Raw genomic sequence first — 23383 nt, forward strand, 5'->3', positions numbered from 1 at the left:
GGCGGGAGGGGAGCGGGACCGGGCGTGCCGAGGGCGGCGCTCGGAGGGAGGGGAGCGGGACCGGGCGTGCCGAGGGCGGCGCTCGGGCGGGAGGCGCGCCCGGCGCGGGAGAGCCGAGCGGGACATGGCCGAGGCGGGCCCGCTGCCGCCCGCGGCGGTGCCCGAGGGATCGCCCGGCGCCCAGCCCCGGAGGGTCCGCGGCGGGAGCGAGGGGTCGGGGCCGCCGGAGCTGCCCGGCGGCGACAGGCGGGAGCTGCTGGAGGAGGTGGAGATGCAGATCGGCGACGTGAGTGCTGCGCGCTGCCCTCGGGCGGGCTCCGGGGCCCCCTCGGGGACGGGGCCGGGCGCCGGCGACCCCCAACCTCTCTGCCGTCCCTCCAGGCCGCCTTCTCGCTGGCGAAGATCCTGGAGGCGACGTCGGCCGTGTCGGCCCAGGTGGAGGAGCTGGCCACCAAGTGCTCGGAGAACGCCCGGTTCCTCAGGACGTGGCGGGACCTGCTGAGGGAGGGCTACGAGTCGCTGAAGCCCAGCGGCTGAGGCTGGCGCTGCCGCCGAGCCGCCCGCTCGGCCCGGGCTGCGGCGGGGTTCCTCTCGACCGTCCCCTTTAGGCAGCTCACGTGGAGCTTTGTTTTCCCCCAAAGTTCTTTCACAAATACTTGAGGGCTCTCCTATGGATGTTTTATGTTAGTCTACCGAATAAAACAACTTTGTTTAGGGAATCAGTTTTTACTTTTAGATTCTTCGTTGAAGCTCAAGCGATCTCATACTCCTATTTTTTTTCTCTCTTTCGTGCTATCGTGGTAGATATAAAGTCAGTATTGTGCTGCATTCAGAACTCCTTACTGGTAGGGAAGTAGTGTCCTGTGATAAAGGATTATCAGCCCTCCTTTTACAGCTATCACCAACAGAAACCCTGCCAACCCCAGAGAAACTTCAGGTTTTTGTTAGGCACAATTTTTCCTCCTGTTGAGTATGGGATAATGCAGCAAGTTGTGGCTCATTGATGAGCTGTAGAAAAATTGTATCCCAAACGTTTTAGCAGTATTGCAATGTATGTCTATAAAGCTGTGGATTATTTTTTGCAAGATGTTTTATTACTGCAAACAATTTTACCCTACCTTTTGTTGTAATGAAGTGCCTTATGATGGACTGTATATCTCTGCAGGTTAGAAGTTTAACAGCATTGTTTACTGATAGGATGAATTATTTTGAACTGTAAGTAAAAACTTCCATTAGTTAGAAAAGAATCTGTGACACATCCCGTTGCTGGGGAAGCACATCAGAGCTTTTCCTGTATTTGGTCCTGTTTTTTATCTTTGCCTTAAGTACTGACTATTTTATGACCTAGAGCTTACTGTTAATAGAACCTTTTGGTCTGAAAGATGGCTGATCTGTAATAAATAGCTGTCCTGACACTCCTGTACCTTTACCAGCCACTGTGAAAAAAGGTAATGCTGAGATGCAATGGCAGGCTGCAGGAGAACATGACTCTGCCATGAGTTATTAGCAGGCTTTATTTTTACTTAGAGGACTTTGAGAAAGACCCACTCTAGTGTGCTTGTCAAAGAAATAAAGATGTTGCAAAAATTCTGAAGTATTGACTATTACTGTGTTACTGATAGAAACAAAGGTGACAGTGAATATAACCATAATCACGTGTAGTGAAAAACAATTAATCGCAAGGTCCTTCACAAAAGGGTGAATCGCAAGGGATCCTTGCATGTCTCAGCAAAGGCAGTTACAGTCCTTGGGGGGACTTGGCCCCTCAGAGTAAGGAGTTCTACTGAGTTGAGTTCTAATTGTCCTAGATAAAGGCAATCCACAGGACAAGATTTTGCTTAGGTGTTTTTAACCCCCACAACCCAAAATATTGCCGAGCAGCTCGGAAAAGGAGTAATTTTGTTCAGCAGATAATATTTTATTTCAGTAGAACATACAGTGGTGGAAACAAGATACTTAACAATCTTCAGTTTCAGGATAATCCAAAGTTCTGTAAACAGTTGAAGTATGAGTCACACTTTTTCAAAATTCTACTTCTTATACTGTCAAGAAGTTAAGTGCAATCATTGGAATTATCTTTTAACTTAAAGTAGCTTCAAATCAATGCAAAAAAAGCGCTTTTTTTACCTTTTTGGGCTTCTAGGCCATCAGACTGAATACGGTACTGAAAGAAGAAGGGAAGTTGTAATAATTCATAATAGAAAAGATTCTCTTCACTAAGAATGTGTGAAGGAACTGCCTCTAGGGGATTGTTTCAGAGGGGATATTTTTTATCTTACCCTTGTAATTCTGGGAAGTAAAATAATGCTTCAAAAAGTGCTGAATGGCTGTGGTCTTTAAATTACTTCATAATGTGTCCAGTCATGTACAAAGTGATTAAAATGTAGATGTCATAACAGCTATTAAGACTGATAATTTTCTATTTGACCATCTCCTTTGTACATAAAGAAACACTATCAGACTGGAATTTGTTGAAGTCTGCAAGCTGTGGTGAGCTACTTTTGGTAGCCTGTTAAGAAAAGTGAAGAAAAAATTAGCAGCAAGGTGCTGGGATACTCAGTCCAATCTTTCCAGAGTAAGGAGGATACTGTCACCAGTTAAGGCTGCAGGACACTCGGGAAAACAAAACAAAACAAAACACCACCAAAAACCACCAAAAACTAAAACCAAACCTCTCCTTTTTATTTTTTTTATACACAGTTCTGGTTCTCCCTGAATTAGAATCTTAAAGATCATCTAGTCCCAGCCTCTCCCTGCCATGGGCAGGGACACCTCTCAGTAGACCAGGCTAATCAAGGCCTTGTCCAGCCTGTAGACTGTATTAGAACTATCATTACAATTTCACTGTTGCCTTCACGTGAGTGAAATAGTCTGTAAATTTATAAAAGGAATATAATTTTCACTTGTTTGGTTTTGACAAATATAGTTAACTGACCTAATTACGAAATTTAAATATTTTTCTTACAGCTATTACTCCTTAAAGCTTTTTAAGAGATGACGCAGCCTAAGTACAGCCATTCAGAAAAGTTTTAGGAGGAAAAAATACATTTCTTAATGAGGAAACCAATTCACTATTAAAAAATCAACTGTTGATATGGGAACTTAAAGGAAAAGAAGAAAAAATAAGACACACACAGACACACACACACGCATTTCCTCATAAATAAATGATTTTGAAATAATCTGCTCTTAGGATGAGATGCTTCAAATGACAATTCATTTTTTTTCCACACTCTAGGCTTCTGGAAGAAAAAACCCCAAACAACTGATTTCTCATTCTGATCTAGGATGAATTGTCAAAATGTCAGGTGCTGCTGTGAGATGGCAAAATGCCAGTTCTACCTGCAAACAGACACACGTCTCCTTCTTCCCGTAGTAGTTCACGTGAGCCCTGATGTCACACCTCTCTCATTTTCCTCATGGCTGTAAAGCAGCAAGCCCACGGATGTGAAGCTAACAGTGCCGATGTCACCGTGAGGATTCAAAATGTAATTACGTGTATGAATTTAGTCTTGTTGACTGTGTAGTCACTGAAGCATCAGAAGAGTCTGTACAAAGCACAGGCTTCGTAACCTTTGGTGTGATTTCATGCATTGGCCACATCTCCACCCAAATGAATGATGGACCATATGGTTTCTGGCTGTCTTTACCTCTTTTGGATCTTCTTTGTCTGTAATTGTACCAAACCTGATGAATCATTTCTTTGAAAGGTCGTGTAGTCAAAGTGTAGAGAAGAGGATTCAAAGCACTGTTTATTGGCAGTATAAAAATCACCACCCAAGAAGTTATGGTACCTTAGGGAGGGAAAAAGAAAGGCAGCTGTAATATGCATCCCAGTGTTTGCACTCCTTAGTTTGCATAAGCACTTGATGCCAATGCAGCACAGCTTCCTGGTGAGAGGGAGAGGTCATGTGCCCTTAGGCTGAGCTCCTGGCACAACAGGTGCTTTTCTTTTTCTTCTTTCTGTTACACTTGCACTGCCTCTTATCTCCCTCTGTTTCCAGTACTCCCTGGAAAAGCTGACATTTATTATTCTCCCAGTAGCTCCATTTATCCCTCTTTTCTATGCCATAGCTTCCTATGGCAGACTTCTTGTTCTGGCTGAGCCCATATTTCCCGCCCCAAAACCTTTTGTTTCTCCTTTGCTCCTTATCTCTTCCTGTGATCTCTGTTCCCCATCCTCTTCCCAGGATTGACGATATGCAATCCCTAATGACGCCCATGATGTTCTGTCTTCCTGCAAAACTATCCTCTGTTCCCCGTATCCCCTCAGAGCCTGTTTTTCTCTTCTGCACCAGGACTACTCCATTCCTCCCCCTGAAAAGGAGCATTGTATACATCCTCCTAATTTCCTTCTTTTCCTGTTGGTAAGAGTTTCTGTGTTCACTGTCTGCCAATGTCAGTCTGTGCATCTTTACAACATCCCCTTCTCATCCTTTACTGTTTGGGAGATAAGTTACCTGAGGGGCAGGTGGAGAAGGGACAGGATTAGAGTGCTGAAAGATGTCTGTGCGTGCCCTCCGTTGCATTGTTTGACTTATAAAACTGTTATAGAACTGTTCCAAGAGGCACAAAAAACTTAGTTGATGATCTCCTGGGACACCCCTCCATGCCTCTCTCCTTTTTTACAACTTTGTTGCAATATCAAGGCATTCCTGGTGAGACCAATCACATTGGCTACAGTTTTGGAAACAAGCAGGTCCGTAGTTCTAAAACTGTCACAATGTATCACTGACAAAAAGCAAATCTATCAAAAGAGGTTTATAATTTGTGTCAATTCAGATAGTTAGCTGTCATGTCTTTAGTTTCATGAAATGAGTAATTAGTGCTTAATCTGGCTCATCTACCACAGAATATTAATTTGCTGAACCCAAGACCACCCTGTGATTCAGCAAAATTTCTTCAAGGTTTCTTGACTTATAATACAGGTGCTTCTACTTTTCACAATAATTTCTTTCAAATATCATAGTGGTTTGATGGCTTCTTGAAGAAGAATTTTAAAAGATATGTCATAATCAGCATAACTTCCAGACATTTGAGATGCAAGTCCAAACTGAAAAACTTAACTCCCAACCTTCCTGGTCAGCACATAAGGCAAAATGGTCTGAGCTAAAACATTTTCTTGCCAATGCAATATTGTGGCATACATCTGAACAATGAGTCTGAATCTGTTGTTGCTGATTGTTCTGTTCATGCTCACATGTCCTTTCTAACAGGGTTTAGAAGCCCCCACACAAGAGGCTTTTTTTTTTTTTTTCCTGGCATCTCTCCTTAACAGAAGGAAAAAATTAAGGTGCCATTTTACTCTTTTAGGTTACACTATTTTTACACTCTTTTTACATGGGAATATATTTACAGCATGAAGAAGATAAGGAGAGATTTATGTAACTTAATTAGTTGAACTATAAATACCAGCTTGTAAAATAAAGTTATTTCAGAATAAGTTACATTATTAAATCAAGATAGAAATACTATATTGTCCTGATACATTTAGGCAACAGAACCACCAAAAGTCCTAAGATGAGAAAAGCCAGTGTAACTCAGCCTTGATTTTCAAATATATTTCATACACTTTATAGATATTATATGCAGGCAGACTTGAATGATTGGAATTCTGGAGTTTCTTATGTAACTCAAAGGTGGTTCATCTTTCATGATTATAATAATACAGTTCAGTGAAATAACAAAACTATATCATTCATTATGTTGTGTGTACATCTATATAGATATAGAACATGAAGTTAATTGCCGCAATATAGTTCATTTTTTTTTTTTTTCCTTCTGAAGTAGAAGAAACATTTCATGCAGGCACTTTTGAAACAGCCTCATAAAAGAAAGGACATACCTGGTATTTCTACTCGAAGTAAAGAAAGGAGTTTCAAAACAAAAATAGGTATCCAACATAGTGCATCAGTAAATACAATGAAGAAAAAACGTTTAGCAAGGATCATCTCTTTTTTAATATGATTCCGAATTTCAGTAGCCATAATAGCTGTCTGGTGAACACTGTAGAACATGCTCCCATAGGAAAACACAATGATGATAAAAGCTGCCAAGTTTACACCTGTTTAAAAGTTAAAATTAATTAGACCTGAAAATCATAGTGGCAGTTCTACATCACCTATTTGCAGTCTGGGTAATAAAGAAGAATATTTCATCTAAACTGCTAGTCCCATGGAACTAATAGGCCAGAAAATCTGAGTCCGTCCACATCTGAAGACTGAATTTTGGCTCTAGTCAGATATTCATTTTAATCACTGATAACTGGCAAATTGCTACCTCCTGATTAAATAGTTCATCTCTGGCCTTACCATTGCTCTACCTCTCTACCATAGTCTGTTAATTCAAGAACATAATGGTCAATAATTTCTTTCTACTTTCTCTGCCTTTCTTACATTTTAAATAAGTAGGTACACATCTAATACAGTGAAATATTTATAATGGAAATAGTCTTTAAATGCTTCCTGGAGCACCTAAATCCAAGGAAGTATGAACATCAGAGCTATCTTATTTGTTTGAAAACTTGATTCCTTTGCAGCTCTAGTAATACATAGAAAAGAAACGCAACTTACCTAAGAAAATCACAACAGAATAAATCCGACTTCCTGAACTTTCTGATTGTTCTGAGTGAAGAGGAAAACAGACGCCATTGGTGCCATAGTAGTTCCTGAAAAATTCCTTATTGCTCAGTGGGATAAAAGCAACAGCAAACCCAATTATCCAGATAAGGACCAAAATGGAAATTGTCCTGCATTTTCTGGGCTTCAAACACCTAAAAGGATAAACTATGCAGATGTATTTTTCCAAAGTCAGATAAGTCAACAGTAAGACTGACACCTCTGTAGACAGAATAGCCAGCGATCCAACCAACTGACAGTGAATACTGTCCATCCACAACTGAGCGTGCTTGTTGTATTCTCCACGATATTTAAGATCAAAAGCTCCAATCACAAATAAATATATTCCCATCAGACAGTCAGCACCTGTGGGCACAGTGCTTAACATCATTATTTACACATCTGATTTTCCCGTTCTCTCTGTATATGTATATTGGAAAACAGACACACAGACACAGACACACACACACACACACACACACACAAATATATATAAGTATTTACAAGTTAGTTATTACATAGATATAAAAGCAATAGTGTATCTGGAATGCTATTATGAATTATAATTAAGGCAGTATAATTTTATATTACTTTTTCTTCCCTCCTCCCCCCCTTTTTCATTTGGACTCAGAGTCCAGATTTCATATTATTTCCATTTTTTAAAGCTCTGATAAAATTGGTTTGTGAATAGAAAAATATACAGCGGTATTTATAGAAATATTCTTCCAACTCTTTTTTATTAGGTCTTATTTCTTTATTTCTATATTTGGCTTAAGATTATTTTCTTGGAGTAGGCCATCTCTGGTGAAGTCAAAGTTTGTTGTTTTCCACATTATGCTAGTTCAAAACTCATGTTCATAGTCTTCTAAGTCTAGTAAGGGGACCTGTCAGCATAAAACTGAAGGCTTCTTGGATATATTGCTAAAAATTTTGCATAGTGTTCAGATTGTTTCTATGGCAAAAACAAAGTTTCAAAATCACTGACACACTGTATTTAGAAATATTGCAATAATTTTATTCATGTTGACAACTACCTTTCAAAATGCACCTAATTGATCTTGTGCAATCCTTACAGACTCCCCTGTACTGAGAGACTCAGGATTGCAGTGATTGTACTGCGCAATAGCTCATCCACAAACTTGTCATGCTTTCAGGACTAAAATAAAAAAAGACCCACCCCAATTCCTAATACTACGGAGCTAGGATAGATCAATTTTCTCTATTTGCATAAACAACCTTTTATTTGAGAACATGAAACCTTTGGAATGTCCCAGCTGCCATTTAATGAGACCTCCCCATATATAAGACACAGCATTTTGTGTTTTCGTTTGCAACATCACAAAAGTAGAGTTAATCCAATGCTGGAAATATGTCATTTTAATATAATAACAAATACCATACACGTACAAGCACACTAAAAGATACTCTAGATATGGTGTACTCACAGCAGAGAGACATTATGGAGATGGCATGCAGCTTGTTCTCCGATCTAATGTAAGGCCTCATGCAGATAACAAAAATGTTCCCAAAGCAGGTAATGGCAGATACAACCCAGACAAACACTCTCTGTATGATGCTAGCTAAAAGATTCTCGAGGGAGGAAATCCCATCAGTGTTGGGTTTGCAGCTGCGCACATGAGGAGCATATCCACAGTACTGGAATTTCTTAAAATATCTGGTTGTGAGAAACAGACGAGAGGTCATTCTAGATGGGTTGTCAGAATATCAAAACTCTCTAGTAACTACTCAGAAAAACATTCTGAAAGAAGAAAAATAAATAAAAAATACTCAAAATTCAACAACTGCTCACATGCTGCTTTTCATACACCTTTGTTTTCAATTATCCAGTATTCTGTATTTGTAAAATTCAAGCCACAGAAAGCAAACTTTCTAAAATAATCTACTTACATGTGGGAAAGGTTTCTTAGGGGTCTGAACATCCTTCTCTGGATGTTTTCAATTTCAATGCCCTCCAAGCTGCTGTAAAAATATATTCTCAGTAAAAGACCATAGAAACTCAGTAGTAAAAAAATGAATTTTTTATGAGTATTTAGTTGTGATCTTAAGATTATAGGAAACCAGAAAAGAACTTTAATTGCATGTAATCTGTCAACCTTTTGAAACTTGACCAAAAAGTCTGTGTAAAATCTGAAGTGGAACAAAAAGGTATTGCAAATAATTTTAATAAACTCACTATTATTCCAGATTCATGCAGAAAACTTAGTGTTGCTCTCAGTCATGAGAATTCATGAATGTCTTTTTAATATGTCACCCTTTCAAAGTACTAATCTACTGATGCTCTTTCATCATCTCTGCGAAAATAATAACTTGTTCTAGTAGTAATATTTTTACACATCCCTTCTCTCTTTTATCCCAGAGCGTGCTTTACTGGACAAATAAACCAACCCAAGGACTCGGTTTTCATATCATCAGAAACATCAGGAAGCTGGGACACAGAGCATAGCATGTAAGAAAAAAATGCTGGATTTTTGTGATACACAGTTGGGATTCCTTATTTTAAAGTTTATACATATATAAATATATATGAAAGCAGCAATATTTTTCCCCTGCTGTGCTAGATCAGTAAAATTTAACTCTGTAAGATGTTCTTTTAGAACTTCAGGTTCTGTATTCTTCCAGTCCATCCCATTCTCTGGTTAGATGTGCAACTGGTCAGGGGTCTTTGGATCTTCTTGTGGGGAGCCTTATTTGGATTTATTGTTCAAAGATTTGAATGTAAGTCACATATGAGTTCTGAACACATTTAGACAAAAATGGAGAAAAGTACTGGCTTACTGGTTAGTTGATGTGGATTGGTGGGTGCTTATGCTGGCAGACATGAGAAAGCCCCAGCCTGGAAGTGTGCTACTTTTATTTAAGTGCTGCCAGGAATCCTAGGGAGTGCTTTCTCCAGCTATCTTTACTATTTCAAACAGATTAAGAGGGAACTGGTGTTTTACAAACTGCCAAAATACAGTTGCCTATTGATCTACCTCAAGATTTACCAGTTTTTTAAACTAAAAAATGTGGAATACCATGATCACAAAGTTGTATGGGTTCTTTGGTGTTAAATAATAGATAAAAGGGTAAAATTGTGCTGTAGCTTGACTGTTAAAGAGGTAATTGGTTATTATTTTCTGGGATCAGCTGCTTATTTTCATGACACTTATACAGATTCAGTATTTTCAGTTCTTAAGCCGTTTACTAAATTTAGTTGAATTTGGCCAGGGGGTTCCAGTCACTGTGAGGGAGCTGGTCTGATCAACAAAGGTATGTATACTGCTGGCTACAGCTCACACATAATCATATCAGTTCAAATCGTAAACTCCTCCTGCACTTCTGTCCAAGAAAACATCTGGTTTTTAATATCCACAACCATTTTTAGTAGGGCCTGTTGCAATAGGACAAAGGGTAATGGTTTTAAACCAAAAAATAGTAGATTTAGACTAGATATTAGGAAGAACTTTTTATGACTAAGTGGTGAAATACTGGAATAGGCGGTGGTCTAGAGAGGTGGTAGATTCCCCATCCCTGGGAACATTCCTGGTCAGGTTGGACAGAACTCTGAGCAACCTGATCTAGTTGAAGATGTCCCTGCTCATTGCAGGGGAGTTGAACTAGAGGACTTTTAAGGGTCACTTCCAAAACAAACTGTTCTATGATTTTGAAGGGATGTCTGACAAGAACCAATGCTGTGCTACGCACCAAGGGGGTTACTTCAGATGTGAAGTGACCAGTGAAGATGTACCTAAATCTACTGCAACATAGGTTCAGATTTGCAAGATTGTTGCTGCACTGTCTCAGAGTTTTAGGAGGAGCTCTGCTGGCAGAATTCAAGTTGGAGCTGCTGCTCAAGTCAGTGTACATGCAAAAACTCCCCCCAAACTCTTCAGGGCCAACTTCTTACAAAACATATTCTGAATCCTGTTCTGCTGAGGGAGATGTGCATAATCACAAAGAAAATACAGCTAAAATATAAAAACTTGATACTTACAGGGATTTGAGTTTAATTAGAAAATCAAACTGGTCTATTTGTATTTTCTTGATGGGGTTGTAAGAAAGGTTCCTGTAAATACAACAAAAGTGACTTTGGCTACATTCCTTACAGCTTGTTCTAAAAAAAAAAAATCAATCTACTGTTGCAGTTTATTCCTGGTATCACATTAAACATTCCCATGCAATTATTAATTTCTCATGATGTAGCTAGCATAGCTCATCTTGTACGTACTAACAAGATGTAGAAAAAGGTAGAATTTGAACATGTTGTCTATTGGGAAATGAAAATGTACACATTTTACAAAATTATTCTGGACAAAATGCTATATGGAATGTGCATTTTTTAGGCAGATCTTAAATGATGCATCCAAACAAATGTGCTCTTCTCCTTCCTGACACCCATGACTGAAAGTATAATAATATGAAATGAGGAATATACAGTTATGTATAATAATAAACAAGAATCCTTACAGTTGTGAAAGCTCCTTAAGTTCCTTAAATATATACGGAGGAAGTGATTCAATCTCGTTGTTAGCCAAATCTCTGCAGAAACACACAGGTTACAGTAAGTTCTTACTACACACAGTAATTTTACTGAATAGTTGTGCTGTTTAAATATACACAATTTGATTTGCTAAATAGGATATAATTTATTATATAGTTTATCAGAAATCTAGCCTGTAAAAGTATGATGTTAAAATGAAGTGGGAAGCTAGATCTATCAGATCTTGTTTTGTCTCATTTGTTCAGACATATTATTAGATACATAATTTATTAGTATTTTATTTCCATCAAAAGAAAGTAAAATACCATTATTTTGGCTTGTAGAAGCTTACAAATTAATTAAACATATTGTTTCATGATGGCACATGGGCTAAACAGCACATCTTTACTTTGTTTTTTTATCTCTATCTTTCACCTTATTCTCACTGTGCAGAAATCCTAATAACAGAGGAATAGAGGTCTCAGTCCAACCAAAACTGTCAAACTGGTCTAAAAGGCACTGAAGGAACACATGCACCTGGATTGTAGTGATATAAGAATAATATCATTCTATTCAGGGAACATAATGTGAAAAAAGCCCCAGTATGATTGATACAGATGATGTATTTAATTGATTATTTCTTTGCTGTTCAATATATATTCTTAAGAAATACCCTAAGGAAGGATGCCATCTCCAGAACATGTTATATGAAATAGAATTCATGATGAATGATATTTCTAATATAAATCACAAAACTGTGTGACTTTTACAAATAAGAAAATAAATCTACTCACAATTCATCTAACATATGGAGAGAAGAAAAGGTGTTTTCATTTAGGGAGCTGATTTTATTTCGTCTCATCACCCTGAAAGAATAAAACAAACTTTTGTTACTCCTTCTTGGTGTCTATTTGATTTTGGAGATAAGGTTTAATAAACTTTTAAAGTTCTCTATTCTCTGCATCTTCAAATATTTGCCCAATTCAGTTAACAAGCTAGTTGCATCTAGAGGTTTATCATTTTATCATTTGATAAATAACTTTTTTCGCCTATACATCCCTACATTCCATACATGCATTATATATATATTTATAATTCTGCATATATATATATATGTGTATATATATATATATATATATATATATATATATATATACACACATATACACCTGTGGAAGGCCAATGTAAATTGACTGTGGGCAGGAGGAGGATTAAGTGGGCTGGAAGGCTTGTGACTTAATCATGTCTGAGAGAGAGGCATATGATTATGCACCTTTTCATTCACCCTTATTTCATCTCCACTAAGCTTATTTCTTAAATGAACTACCTGGATTTTAAAAGTGACAAGAAAGCCAAGAACATGGGTATGGCAGAAGAGCTAAAAATTGAAAGTGACACTCACCATGGACCCTACTGATCTACCAAAAAAGTAGAAGGGATTCTCTGAAGATGGTTACATCATCACTGAAGAAAGTTTGGAGAAAATTCTAAAATTGATGAGCCAGCCAACCCACCAGCCAATCAAAATAAGCAACAAGCTGTGTATTTTGTATGTTTGTTGGTTTTATGAGATCTTTGACTCTAGGAAAAAGGTTACAATGAAAATTTCTAAATCTTAGTATCAGCCGAAGTCTCTTCAGTGAAGTGAAGTAACATGTTACAATACTGAACTTTGCTGTAAAATACAAACAGTGGATATTCTCTGTGGTGCTCTCTTCAAACCAAACATTTAAATTTAATATCCTCAAGAGATAAATAACCATAATACTCAGGAAACTTTTATATTAGCTGTAATGAAACACTTGACTGTTCAGCATAAGCACATCTCACTCTGGCTAGCTAGCACATCCAATTACTTACAGTACAGTTAGAGTGCTGCAGGAGAGAAAAGTGGCATTTTTCACATGGTGGATATGGTTGCCTTCAAGGTCTCTGAGATAGAAAAGAACCCCATCAATCATTGAAAATAAACTCAGGCACTTATTCTAAGGTAATTGAAAAAAAATACTACCAGAACTTGACTACACAGAGGAGAGTGGGAAGCAGACATGTAATACTTCTGACACTTAACTGATGACTTCAGGCCATCAGCCCTGCAGTGACCCAGCAGGCACTCTGCAAGATCCAGCACCCCATAAGAAAAAATGGTGTGGAAAGGCCGTGCAAAGACAACAAAATATTTTTGCAGTGAAATAAGGTAGACTTACAGCCAGTTTAATCTTGGCATATATTGGCACAGAGGTTTATCAGGCAAACGAACAAGAGAATTATTCATCATCTCTCTAAAAAAAAAAAGAGGAATAGTACAGCTGGTTATATTTGCATAGTTACATTATAGAAAAAAAATCATGTCTCTTATGTACTTCTGATAAAAAAATCATTCCAATCTTGAATAAGTTTGAATAAGTATTATTTTCTTCCACATATTTTCCTTGGGGCATTCTTGTAGCAGTGTTTTATTCTTAGCCTGCTAATTACCAGGTAAAGGAAAGATGTTCACTTCACTGCTATTTAAATGAAATACAGCAACCAAATACAAATCTGCTATTCAGGCAGAACATGTAACTTCCTCAGACAATGGAGGAAGTGGGATGTGGAGGGAGGTTTCCCTCTGGGATGCAGGGGAAGAGGGCCCCCCACCCTATCTTTTGGGCTGGAGAGGGCAGTGGCAGATCACAGACAGGGCCTTGGGGAGTGGTTGGGCTGCCACCAGGGGCAGGGACTGTGGGACAGCTCCTGTCATACCATGGCTTTGGAGGACACCTGAAACCCAATGCTGCAGCTGCCTCAACCCTGACCTCTCAGTGACACCCTTTATCATTTTCCCTTCCCACCCTTCCCCTTTACTTTTCCAGACACTGTGTGTCCACTGGTGCCAAAATCCTCCTACTCCAACACGCTTTGTCTGGGGTAAGAGAAAGCTGCAGGTGTACTGCCAGCACTCTGGGGTGAGCAAGCACAGTCGTAAAAAAGTTTTTCTGTGCCTGTGCTCTTCCTATTCTGTTCTTTTAAATAACATCTTTTTTATCTTGTTTTATACTTACAGAAGAATAAGGGATTTGAGTCCATAGAATGTTAATGGATAGATTCGATTTATCCTGTTGTTTTCAATTATCCTATAAATTACAGCAAAATATGTATCAGGTTGGTATTGACTTCAGTCTTAAATTGAATAGATAATAAAAGGTAACAAGATTTGTAGTGAATTTTTTCAAAAGTTCAGTCAAACTACTTAAAAAATTAATGTCTTGACAGGTTAAGATATTAATTGAACAAATTTCCTTTCTGAAAAATTTAATTTAAAAAAGTAACTTAGAGAAAATAATTTCTTTCAACTTAGAAAAAGTGTTCTCCTTTGAGGCTTTTAAATCCTTTGATCAAGACACTTTGAATGGATTCTCTGTGAAAACAAAATAGCACAACCTAATAGTATTACATGGCAATCCAGCAGTCCTAAACATGTAGAAAAATATAAGACATAATATTTGCTTATTTTGAATAACTTAGTCAAAATCTCTCTGATAAGCAGTAATAAACCAATATTTCAGGTTATGACAGTAATTTTGTCTGGACATTTTAACCACTATTCACAGGAAAAGACCTGCCCAAAAAATGTATGTCTACTGTTTTATAGTACCTGGGTTATTTAATATATTCATTTGTAACAAGTAATTACTAATAAACATTGTTTACTGTCATTATGAGTCATCACTCATTGAAGCTATTAAGGCTCAAGAAGTGTTTTCTGCTCTCATCAACTGAATTTTTACCTTGCACAGTGTAACAGGAGTTCCTTAGTTATTAGCTAGTGTAATTCTACATAACAAAATGAAAGCAATCAAATTGAAATCAAAGCTTATATATATATATATATATATATAAAAATTATTTATTAAGTAAATAAATATACAAATAAGAAAACAACATACAGCCATTCAAGTCTGTGGAGGTCTGCAAAAACAAAAGGCTCCAAATTTGTTATCTTGTTGTTGCTCAGGTATCTAAAACAAGACCAACCAAAGATGAATTAATGAAATGATGATTTAGAAGAAGACACATGAAAATGAGTTTTAAGATTATTTTTCCTTGATAATTTACCATAATACTCCTATTTTGTTCATTTTTTTTTTTTTTTTTTTTTTTTTTTTTTTTTTTTTTTTTGACTATGGTAATTTCATGTCATTGTTTGAGAGCAAGGCAGGACTCTCTCTAGTGAGAATTTTAAGAGCAATTATGTACAGCACCTTGTCTTATCTATAAGAAAGCACAGCCAGATAAATATTTTCACTGTGCTATATTTTAGACCCTTTCCAGTTTCCTTCTGTGGAGTGATTTGTTCCATGAAAGTTTTCAGGATCCCATTTGGTCATTGTTAAGGCTATTAGTCATAAAGTAGATACCAGAATAATGGAAAAAGAAATGCTGAAAATGAATGGGGAGGGGTACTATGAATGATCTGGGAAGATAATAACAACAGCTGTAATAACAGATAGTCAGCCACACTTGTGTGATGGAAAGAATAAGAGATACAGCTTTGTAAAACTTTCCATCTGAAAACATTGCTATAAAAGTTCTGAAGCAAACAGTGCAATTTATATGTTGTATGTTACACTGAGCATTTCCCTTAAAAGTTAGAAACATCCTTCAAAAAGTTGCTGCGAAATAAAGAAAAAAGTGTTACTTTCATCACCTATACTGGTTACTTGGAATTGCATTTGTAAATCAAAACACTGCGCTAAAGAATTTTCATCCATCACAAGCTCTCACTTTCATTTTACTCCTTCCTCATTCTCTTTGGCTTTCTTCAGGGTAACTACCATACTGCCTCCTTTTTCCATTCTGAGGTTTTGGGGAATAGGATTGAAGTATGGAGCCAGCTTGTCTTTTCAAAGTACTGTCCTGCCAGATAAACTTGCACAGAGACCTCTGAATCTTTCTGTCCTTTCTCAATTCAATAATTGAAATTAAGTTTTGGACCACTTTGCAAGTTCCTAATATGAAACCAAGTACAGAGAGAGACTGTCAGAGCTCTGCCTGCTGCTTTTTACTTCAGTATTCTAAAAGCAATACTTACAGTTTTGTCAAGTTGTATAAACCTTTGAAAGCACGTTCAGATATGGCTCTGATTTTATTATTCTGAAGATACCTAAGAAGATATAAACCCAAAACAATTTATTCCCAAAACAAGCAAAGTTATAGCAAACATAAGAAACCAATTAAAAATTGATCAGCTAAACTGAATGCACATTTGATACTTTAAAGGAAGCTGTTGTATTTGTTACACCTTGAATTTGACAATAACCATTTCACAGCTATAGCTGCAAAGATTGCAAGGTTGTTTTTAAAGAAATTCACACAAAGAGCAAAATTACAAAAAAAAATCCAATGAAGGCTTGCTTTCCCAAAGATGAACAGTGGAGTGGTTGTTTGCAACCTCCTTGTTTAGGTCCTAACCTTGCAGTGCTCATCTGTGTGACCTGATCTCTGTGTTTATCCAGATCTCTGCTAAAACCAAAATTTTGCACAGTAAATGTAAAATTAAAATAATTTCTGATTTTTTTTTGGTACCAGAGAATTCTCAAAATATTGCATTTGTAAGATGTATTTAAAAATATACAGCAAATCTTATTAATCTTCTGTAAACTAAAGATGCTATTTTTTTTAAATTCTGGATTTCTTTATCTACTTTGATGAAGTAATGAGTTGAAAAGTATCAACTGCAAATGTCAAGCATTTTTCAAATAATTTTAAGGCATTATAACATTATTCTCTGAATAATATTTAAACATAGGTCCTTTAAATCAAATTACTGCTAATGAAGCAGCTAGATGCATTTCTGCTAGAAAGCAGTAAGAAATCGGACATCGGCTTTACAAAATGAATTTCTGTCAAACACTGCTTAAGACCTTTTGGAAAATGCAAAGTTATACATCAGAAGGGTGTGAAGTTGATATTAGAAACAAATGTTTTCTACAGATAGATATAGATTTATATCTTTTAGTGAAAATGTACCCTTCAGGAATTTAAGGGATATAATGGAACTTAACTTTCAGGACACAAGATGGTGCTGCAGTGTAGCACAGCTCCCATGAAAGAACTTGGAATAGGTTACATAGAAGCACTGCTCTAGACTTCACATTTAATTTTTATTTCACTACTTTTATATAAAGAAAACTTGTTAGAGGCTATGATTTTTGAACAGCATGTATGTTACACATTGGAAAACGTAACAAAATATTGTATTGCCATAATAATGTGACTTGTTGGGCATTATCAAATCAGTACCAGATGTAATTAGGAGTAAAACCATGTGCCATGGGAATGAGCTTCCCATGATAATGGGAAGTTTGAGTTTCCAATTTTTCCCCAGAATAAATCAATTAACATTCTTTAATTCATTTTGACATATTACTGTTTATTATAAATGTAACATCCTTCAGACAAAATTAAAATTTAGTACTTTTCTGCTATAAATAAATCAATAAACATAAACCATTAATTATGCAGAAATAATGGTTTTGCAAAAAGACAGATGTCAAATCAAGGTACTTGAGCCAAACAGGGTACACATGAGGTACCAAAGGGTGGGACAAACCCGACTTTTATTACTTAGATGTTAAGCTCTGGGGGGGAATGAAAGGATGAATATTTAAGGCACTAGATAGGCATTTTATGTTGTAGCACTCCCTTACAGATTTTTAAGATCTTGGTATTTCTTGAAAACATCAGCAGAAAGTTTCCTTAGCAGATTCCTCTGAAGAGACCTGTAGGAATGAATGCATACAGTAAAACTACTGTCCCAGGTTCCTACAGTGCTTGTATTATTTCATAAGGGCAGCTCTCACACTGCTAAATAACAAAAGCAACATGAAACCATCCGAACACGCTACTTCTGTGTTTCTGTATGCTTGTATCTATTTAAAGAGTAAGAAATATCCCTTCTAATAAAAAAAAATCCATGTCCCCAGGAAAAACTGACAAAATAATAGTTAAATCTAAGAATGAAAAAGATTTGAATATAAACAACAGATTTTTTTCCAAACCTTAATTGCATATAGACGATATTTCCCAGTTAATGTGTCCCTATGTCCTATCTCTATTGGGGACACTCAAGTGTCCTGTCAAGAACAAAATTCCTTCAGGATGTGGCTTGATTAGAAGAGAATTTAAGAGAAGAGAACCTGAAAGCCAGCTAAAACTGCTTTTTCTCCAGCCAGAACTGGGTTAGTATTTTTGAACTCTTTTTCAACCCTGAGTCAGAAGCCAGTTTAAATAGATGTTTGACATTCCACATCACTTTTTGTCATGAAGTGTTGTAGCATTTGAACATGGATCCAACAAGGAGAACTCCAGCCACGTGTGAACATTGGTACCAAAAAGAAAGACCCATGACCCAATCTATGGGGGAGATCCTCATCTAAGGAGATGGGATGCTGCTCCCTGCGCACCACACCTAAAACTGGCTCTCAAACAGCAATGTGCAAATCAAGCGCACATCAACCATATTCTGGTCTCTTAAAAAAAGTTTGGCTTACACATACACATCTGCATGATGACTCAGCCCACATTAAATCCTTTTAAATAACAGCATATTCAGAGACCTCAAATGAGAACTAAATAGATTTGTTCCAGCAGGGAGTTCCACTGAATTCAAGGTTATTGACTTTATAGACAGAAACAGAGACTAGGAATACTGGCAGCGTCAAAGTATAAGAAACAGGTTCTAAGCGTTGTGTCTTAAAAGGAATCATTTCTTTTTGTAATTTCCTTAGATATCCTGAAACTTTTTGTAGCTCAAGTCACTATTAAAATGTGAAATGATCAGTTCACAGGTTTTTTTTGATTTCTTAGTTTCTTTTCTCCCCTTTCATGTAAGGAAAATCTGTACTTAAAATATTAATGTACTTGTCAACAGAGAGACACAGTGCTTCCCAAGGGTCAGCTGATCATATTTATAAGGCTGTAGTTATGAAAAAGTTGTAGGATTGTCTGTCAAACCTGAAGAGAGCAGTATACCAGGTAACTTCTCTACTTACATTATGGTTATGTTTGAAGAGACTGATGGTACAGCATGTAATTGGGCAGCATCACAGAAGACCTCCAGCCCTTGGCAGGTGCACTGTGCTGGCACATCACCAGCCACTGCAGGAGAACAAGGACGTGGTTGGAGCAAAAGGTGGTATATATGTTGTGATGGGATGTGGAGAAAAGAAATATGGTATAAAAGAAGTAGGAGAACAAAGACAGACATAGCAGGCTCTTTAAACACAATTAAGGCAAATGTTTTTACAGAATTGATTTAGATCTGAGAGGATTCTAACAATAAATATAAAGGCACACAAAAATCACAATAACTGTGAAAAAGTTTGTAAAAGCTCTTGAACCTTAAGCATGATATACAGGAATCTGGCATGGGATTTTTTACAAAAGTTCTTTAGATAATTCAGCACTCATTTTCAGAAGGAGCACAATTCTATGGGTGAAAATGGGTTGAAAATGGGTCAGGGAATCTTTGCTCATCATAGTAGACAGCAGAATCAAAAAGTCTGTACAAAGACCCCCATAAATGGAGCGGACTTGCAAATTTCATTTGATGTACAAAGAAATGAACTGGGAGCAATGTTGCCTTCATTTCACTCTGAAATATATGCCAGTTCCGTGGTCTCTCCAGCAGTACCTACATATTTAGATAAACATTTATATTGCCCTCCTAATTGGCATATGTTAGTTAAAATATGTTTGACACTTCTCTTGCAGAAAATGAATCATCCTTAATGGAATTGAAATTAGCTTCAAATTAGCATTTGTTCACTTGAGATATTAATTCTGTTTTGTTATAAATGAAACAGCACTAATTTTCCTGCTAAGCATATATTTGCTCTGTATTTCTTTCTAGAAATCATCATTAATAATCACTCAAATAATATCTGCAATTACTTACAGCACTCAGGTGTCTTTGTCTGAAATGCATACAGAGATTTCAGTTTATTGTATTTGTCCTTTGTATAATGTTTATCAAATTGCAGAGACCATCCATTGTTGTCCTCTAATAAAAAACCAAAAAAACACAAAACATAAACAGAATAGAAGATATTAAAATAGAAATGGAAGGTAAAAATGTCTTCACTTAATTCAGTTGCACCAATTCTTGTCTAATTAATACAGGTTTTTATTCCAGAGCATTTCATACACCATTAGATAACCTTATCTTTATACAGCTGCCTAATCATATATATCTACAAACAATATGAACTGTATGGAAGTAACAGCTTATTATACCATCAATAACAACCTTTGCTGTGACAGTCACACTGAAAAAGTATAGTTGTGACTTTAGAAACTTATTGATGTAGGAGCCTAAAAGTGAGAGGGAACCATATTTTCACACTTCCTTAAGCGCTGCCACTTTGTCCAGGAAAGTTGAAATGATTGCTGTGACTCTGACCAGTTCATACAGAGGGATGCCTTGCACTATCAAGGCCTATAATTTCTTTCCTGAAAATCTAGATGAAGGCCAAAGGAGCCCTGCTTTTCAGGAGAAGAAGGAACTTGGTGTAACGCATTCAAGTCAGAGTGTTCATGTTAAGCTTGATATGCATCTTAAACACAGCATGATTCCACATTTATTATTACCACATAATAAAACTGTGCATAGATATACTGGAACTGAATAGTTCATGGCTATAAGACCAAAACTTAAGAGCAAACCTTTTAGTTCCCTTCAAAGAATGGACGTTTCAAGATATAGTGGTGCTAGAAATAACCACAGATCTGTTAGTTATTTGTTTCCTGGAAATCTGTTGTATATCTGAGATCTGTAAATTGACTGACCAGGTAGCCACTTTCCAAACAGGCTGGAAAGGGCACAAGAACTTGCCTTTAAAAACTGTGATTCAATTTCAGTTTTATTAATTTGAGTCTGACTTTAGTTTTCTTGATTTGAGCCTGTCTTCTCTTCAGCTTTTAAAACATCTCTTTTAATGAACATGCAGCAGTAGCAGAAATGCTCCTTGGGATGGCTCTCACTACCTGGCAAGCCAAAGCATCTGTGACAACAGAAAGCAGCACACTTCAAGGATACCTACTGCAAGCCAACATTTCTATGAGAGCTCTCAGGATAGCTCTGTTTTGCTAGTAATTACAGTCTTAGATTCACCTTTATGATGTACTGGCAACAGTCTTTACCCCTGCAATTTCACAGGTTAATAGTTTAGTTGCACTTAAATAGAATTCAGCATGGACATTCCTCTATAAATCTTTACATTTAACTAAGCATTATTACTATATATGTAGGCTTCAAAGTAGGCAGGGAGAGATAAAAAATGTTTATTTCTTTGCAACTTTTCCCATTCTGAAATGGCTTCTCGTTTTTCACATCACATTACATCTCAGTTGTTGTTTCCCCAGACAGGCAGGGAAATGACCTTGAAAGCATCTCGTGACACCTGCCTACAGATGAAGCTGTTTTTGGGAGATGCTTGCCTCTTTGCTGTCTAAGCTGAAAAGATGTGTTATATGTACTGATTAATGATATTATGCAAGATTAAGTAACTTCAGGCAAACTATCCTTCATCTAGCTATTTGTTTGTTATGCATAAATTGAAAGGATGAAAGATTCAAAGCAAACATAAGAGCCCGTTTTCAGGAATTGCTCCCGTGAGACAACAGACAGACCTGATAAGACATTTAAGCACATTTTGCTAACTTCCTCAAGAGCCCTTTGCATGCTCTGATCCATTAGCAGTTTTGCCATTCTAGATCATTAAGCTAACATTAAGATGCAGCCTAATGCATTTTGGACAAAATGAAAAGTATTGGCAAACCAGCCTGTTTTAAATGCTCGAAAGAAGCTCAGTTTTAAGGCTGCCTGCAGCACGGAATCTGAAATTGATTAAGTGATGAGAATAGATCCTTTGTCAAGCGGCGAGTGCCTTAAAAGCCATCTGCCCTGTAGATGGGGCCATAATGAGGTTTTCTCTGTCACTGTTCCTGAATATTTAACTGGAGGACATCCACTCATTTTCATTTGTATGACTGGACTCAGCAATATGTGGGAATTAAACATGCACAGAGAAGGTAAGACTTAAACAGAAACTTGGAAAGATGGCTTAAAAATGAGATTATTCTTGAAGTATAAATCATACCAAATGAATGCTTTGCAGTCAGGAATATAGCACGAAATACTCCTGGATTTTCTAATTCATAATTATGTTCACAGGTGGTTTTGGATAACTAACCACTTGTTTGCAGATTCTGAATATACAGTTAAGAGCCATAAGTTCTAACCCTCCTGTTCTGACACTACGGAATGGATATATGAGATTTTATTCCATGTTTTTGTATTTTTAAAATGCTGTGTCAAGTGACAAAGCATGTACAAGAGGTGATTATCAATGCATTTCGCATCTGCAGAGAAAAAGGATGAGAAGTGCCTCCCACACTTATGGGAATGATGGAACAGTTTGCTACAAAGGGGAGGTTCCTCAGCATTTCTGAGGAGGTCTAGAGCCAGCTGCATATTTTTGAATGGCCATAAAACAGAAGGGGAAAAATTCATAGAGAAGATGGATTGTTTTTTACTGGAATCATTCTGGCTGTTTGGTGTTTCTAGTAAGTTCATTTTAAGTAATGGGCTTTTCTTATGGCATGCCTTCTATCAGAAATAAAAGACATATCTGAATATAATAAAACAAGTTATTAAACATCTTTTTACCTCCAGAAATATATGTTTTGGGCCAAACTTTGTGCTCAAGCATGAGACAGTCTCTATTTTATTCAAACTGTTTTGTCAAATCCTGAAAGAATGTATTCTTCAAATAACTATATTTGGTATGACCATTCGGTGAAACACTCAATAGCAGAACTGTAAATCACTTTTTGGTTGTTTAGAGTTTATATGAACATTTGTAACCTGTTTACCTCTTTCCAGGAGAGGTTCTCCAAACACTTTAGGAAAATAGTACTGGTAATAGTACTGGTCTTGAAATCCCAAATCTAACATTTGAGGGAGTACAGCTCAGATGAGAAATTACTTTGACCCTGAGCCAGTTCTAAAATAGCTTATGTTGGCTGTGGTTCTGTTAAAAAAAAAGAGATCTGAGAAAACAAGACATCATCAAATCTTCCTCTACTTGGGATAAGTGAAATAAGTAGTTTCAAACTGGATTTATCTGACTACAGATTAATATGCTCTTTCTTGCTGAAAGTTTCCAATTACCACTTCTGATGGGAATGAGAAAGAGCATATTAATCCTGACAAACTACAGATTTGAGTAATCATTTCAGT

General features: G+C 37.0%; 2 protein-coding genes across 6 annotated transcripts in view; one reads left to right on the plus strand and one right to left on the minus strand.

The window, feature by feature from the left end:
* The first annotated feature begins 31 nt into the window (after window positions 1–31).
* CZH4orf46 (chromosome Z C4orf46 homolog) lies at window positions 32–1594 on the plus strand. The gene is made up of 2 exons (XM_063423649.1): window positions 32–286; window positions 382–1594. Exons 1-2 carry the CDS (start codon window positions 125–127, stop codon window positions 535–537), a joined length of 318 nt encoding a protein of 105 aa, XP_063279719.1. The 5' UTR covers window positions 32–124; the 3' UTR covers window positions 538–1594.
* Window positions 1595–1894: 300 nt separating this feature from the next.
* RXFP1 (relaxin family peptide receptor 1) overlaps window positions 1895–23383 on the minus strand; it is a 48277-nt gene continuing 26788 nt past the window's right edge. For 2 of the 5 annotated variants that reach the window (XM_063423642.1, XM_063423641.1), the window contains 16 exons: window positions 20039–20143; window positions 19134–19239; window positions 17790–17861; window positions 16172–16243; window positions 15027–15098; window positions 14142–14213; window positions 13305–13379; window positions 12958–13029; window positions 11892–11963; window positions 11085–11156; window positions 10612–10683; window positions 8526–8597; window positions 8063–8292; window positions 6573–6983; window positions 5846–6064; window positions 1895–3794 (listed from right to left, as the gene is read on the minus strand). In XM_063423642.1, coding sequence (XP_063279712.1) covers window positions 3493–3794; window positions 5846–6064; window positions 6573–6983; window positions 8063–8292; window positions 8526–8597; window positions 10612–10683; window positions 11085–11156; window positions 11892–11963; window positions 12958–13029; window positions 13305–13379; window positions 14142–14213; window positions 15027–15098; window positions 16172–16243; window positions 17790–17861; window positions 19134–19239; window positions 20039–20143 — 2096 coding nt within the window. In that variant the 3' untranslated portion in view covers window positions 1895–3492. Of the gene's footprint in view, window positions 4656–5845; window positions 6065–6572; window positions 6984–8062; window positions 8293–8525; window positions 8598–10611; window positions 10684–11084; window positions 11157–11891; window positions 11964–12957; window positions 13030–13304; window positions 13380–14141; window positions 14214–15026; window positions 15099–16171; window positions 16244–17789; window positions 17862–19133; window positions 19240–20038; window positions 20144–23383 lie in introns of all 5 variants that reach the window. The other 3 variants (XR_010083605.1, XM_063423643.1, XM_063423644.1) reach the window with 3 other exon arrangements.

This window comes from Prinia subflava, chromosome Z, assembly GCF_021018805.1.
Source record: "Prinia subflava isolate CZ2003 ecotype Zambia chromosome Z, Cam_Psub_1.2, whole genome shotgun sequence".
NCBI classification, from domain to species: Eukaryota; Metazoa; Chordata; class Aves; order Passeriformes; family Cisticolidae; genus Prinia; species Prinia subflava.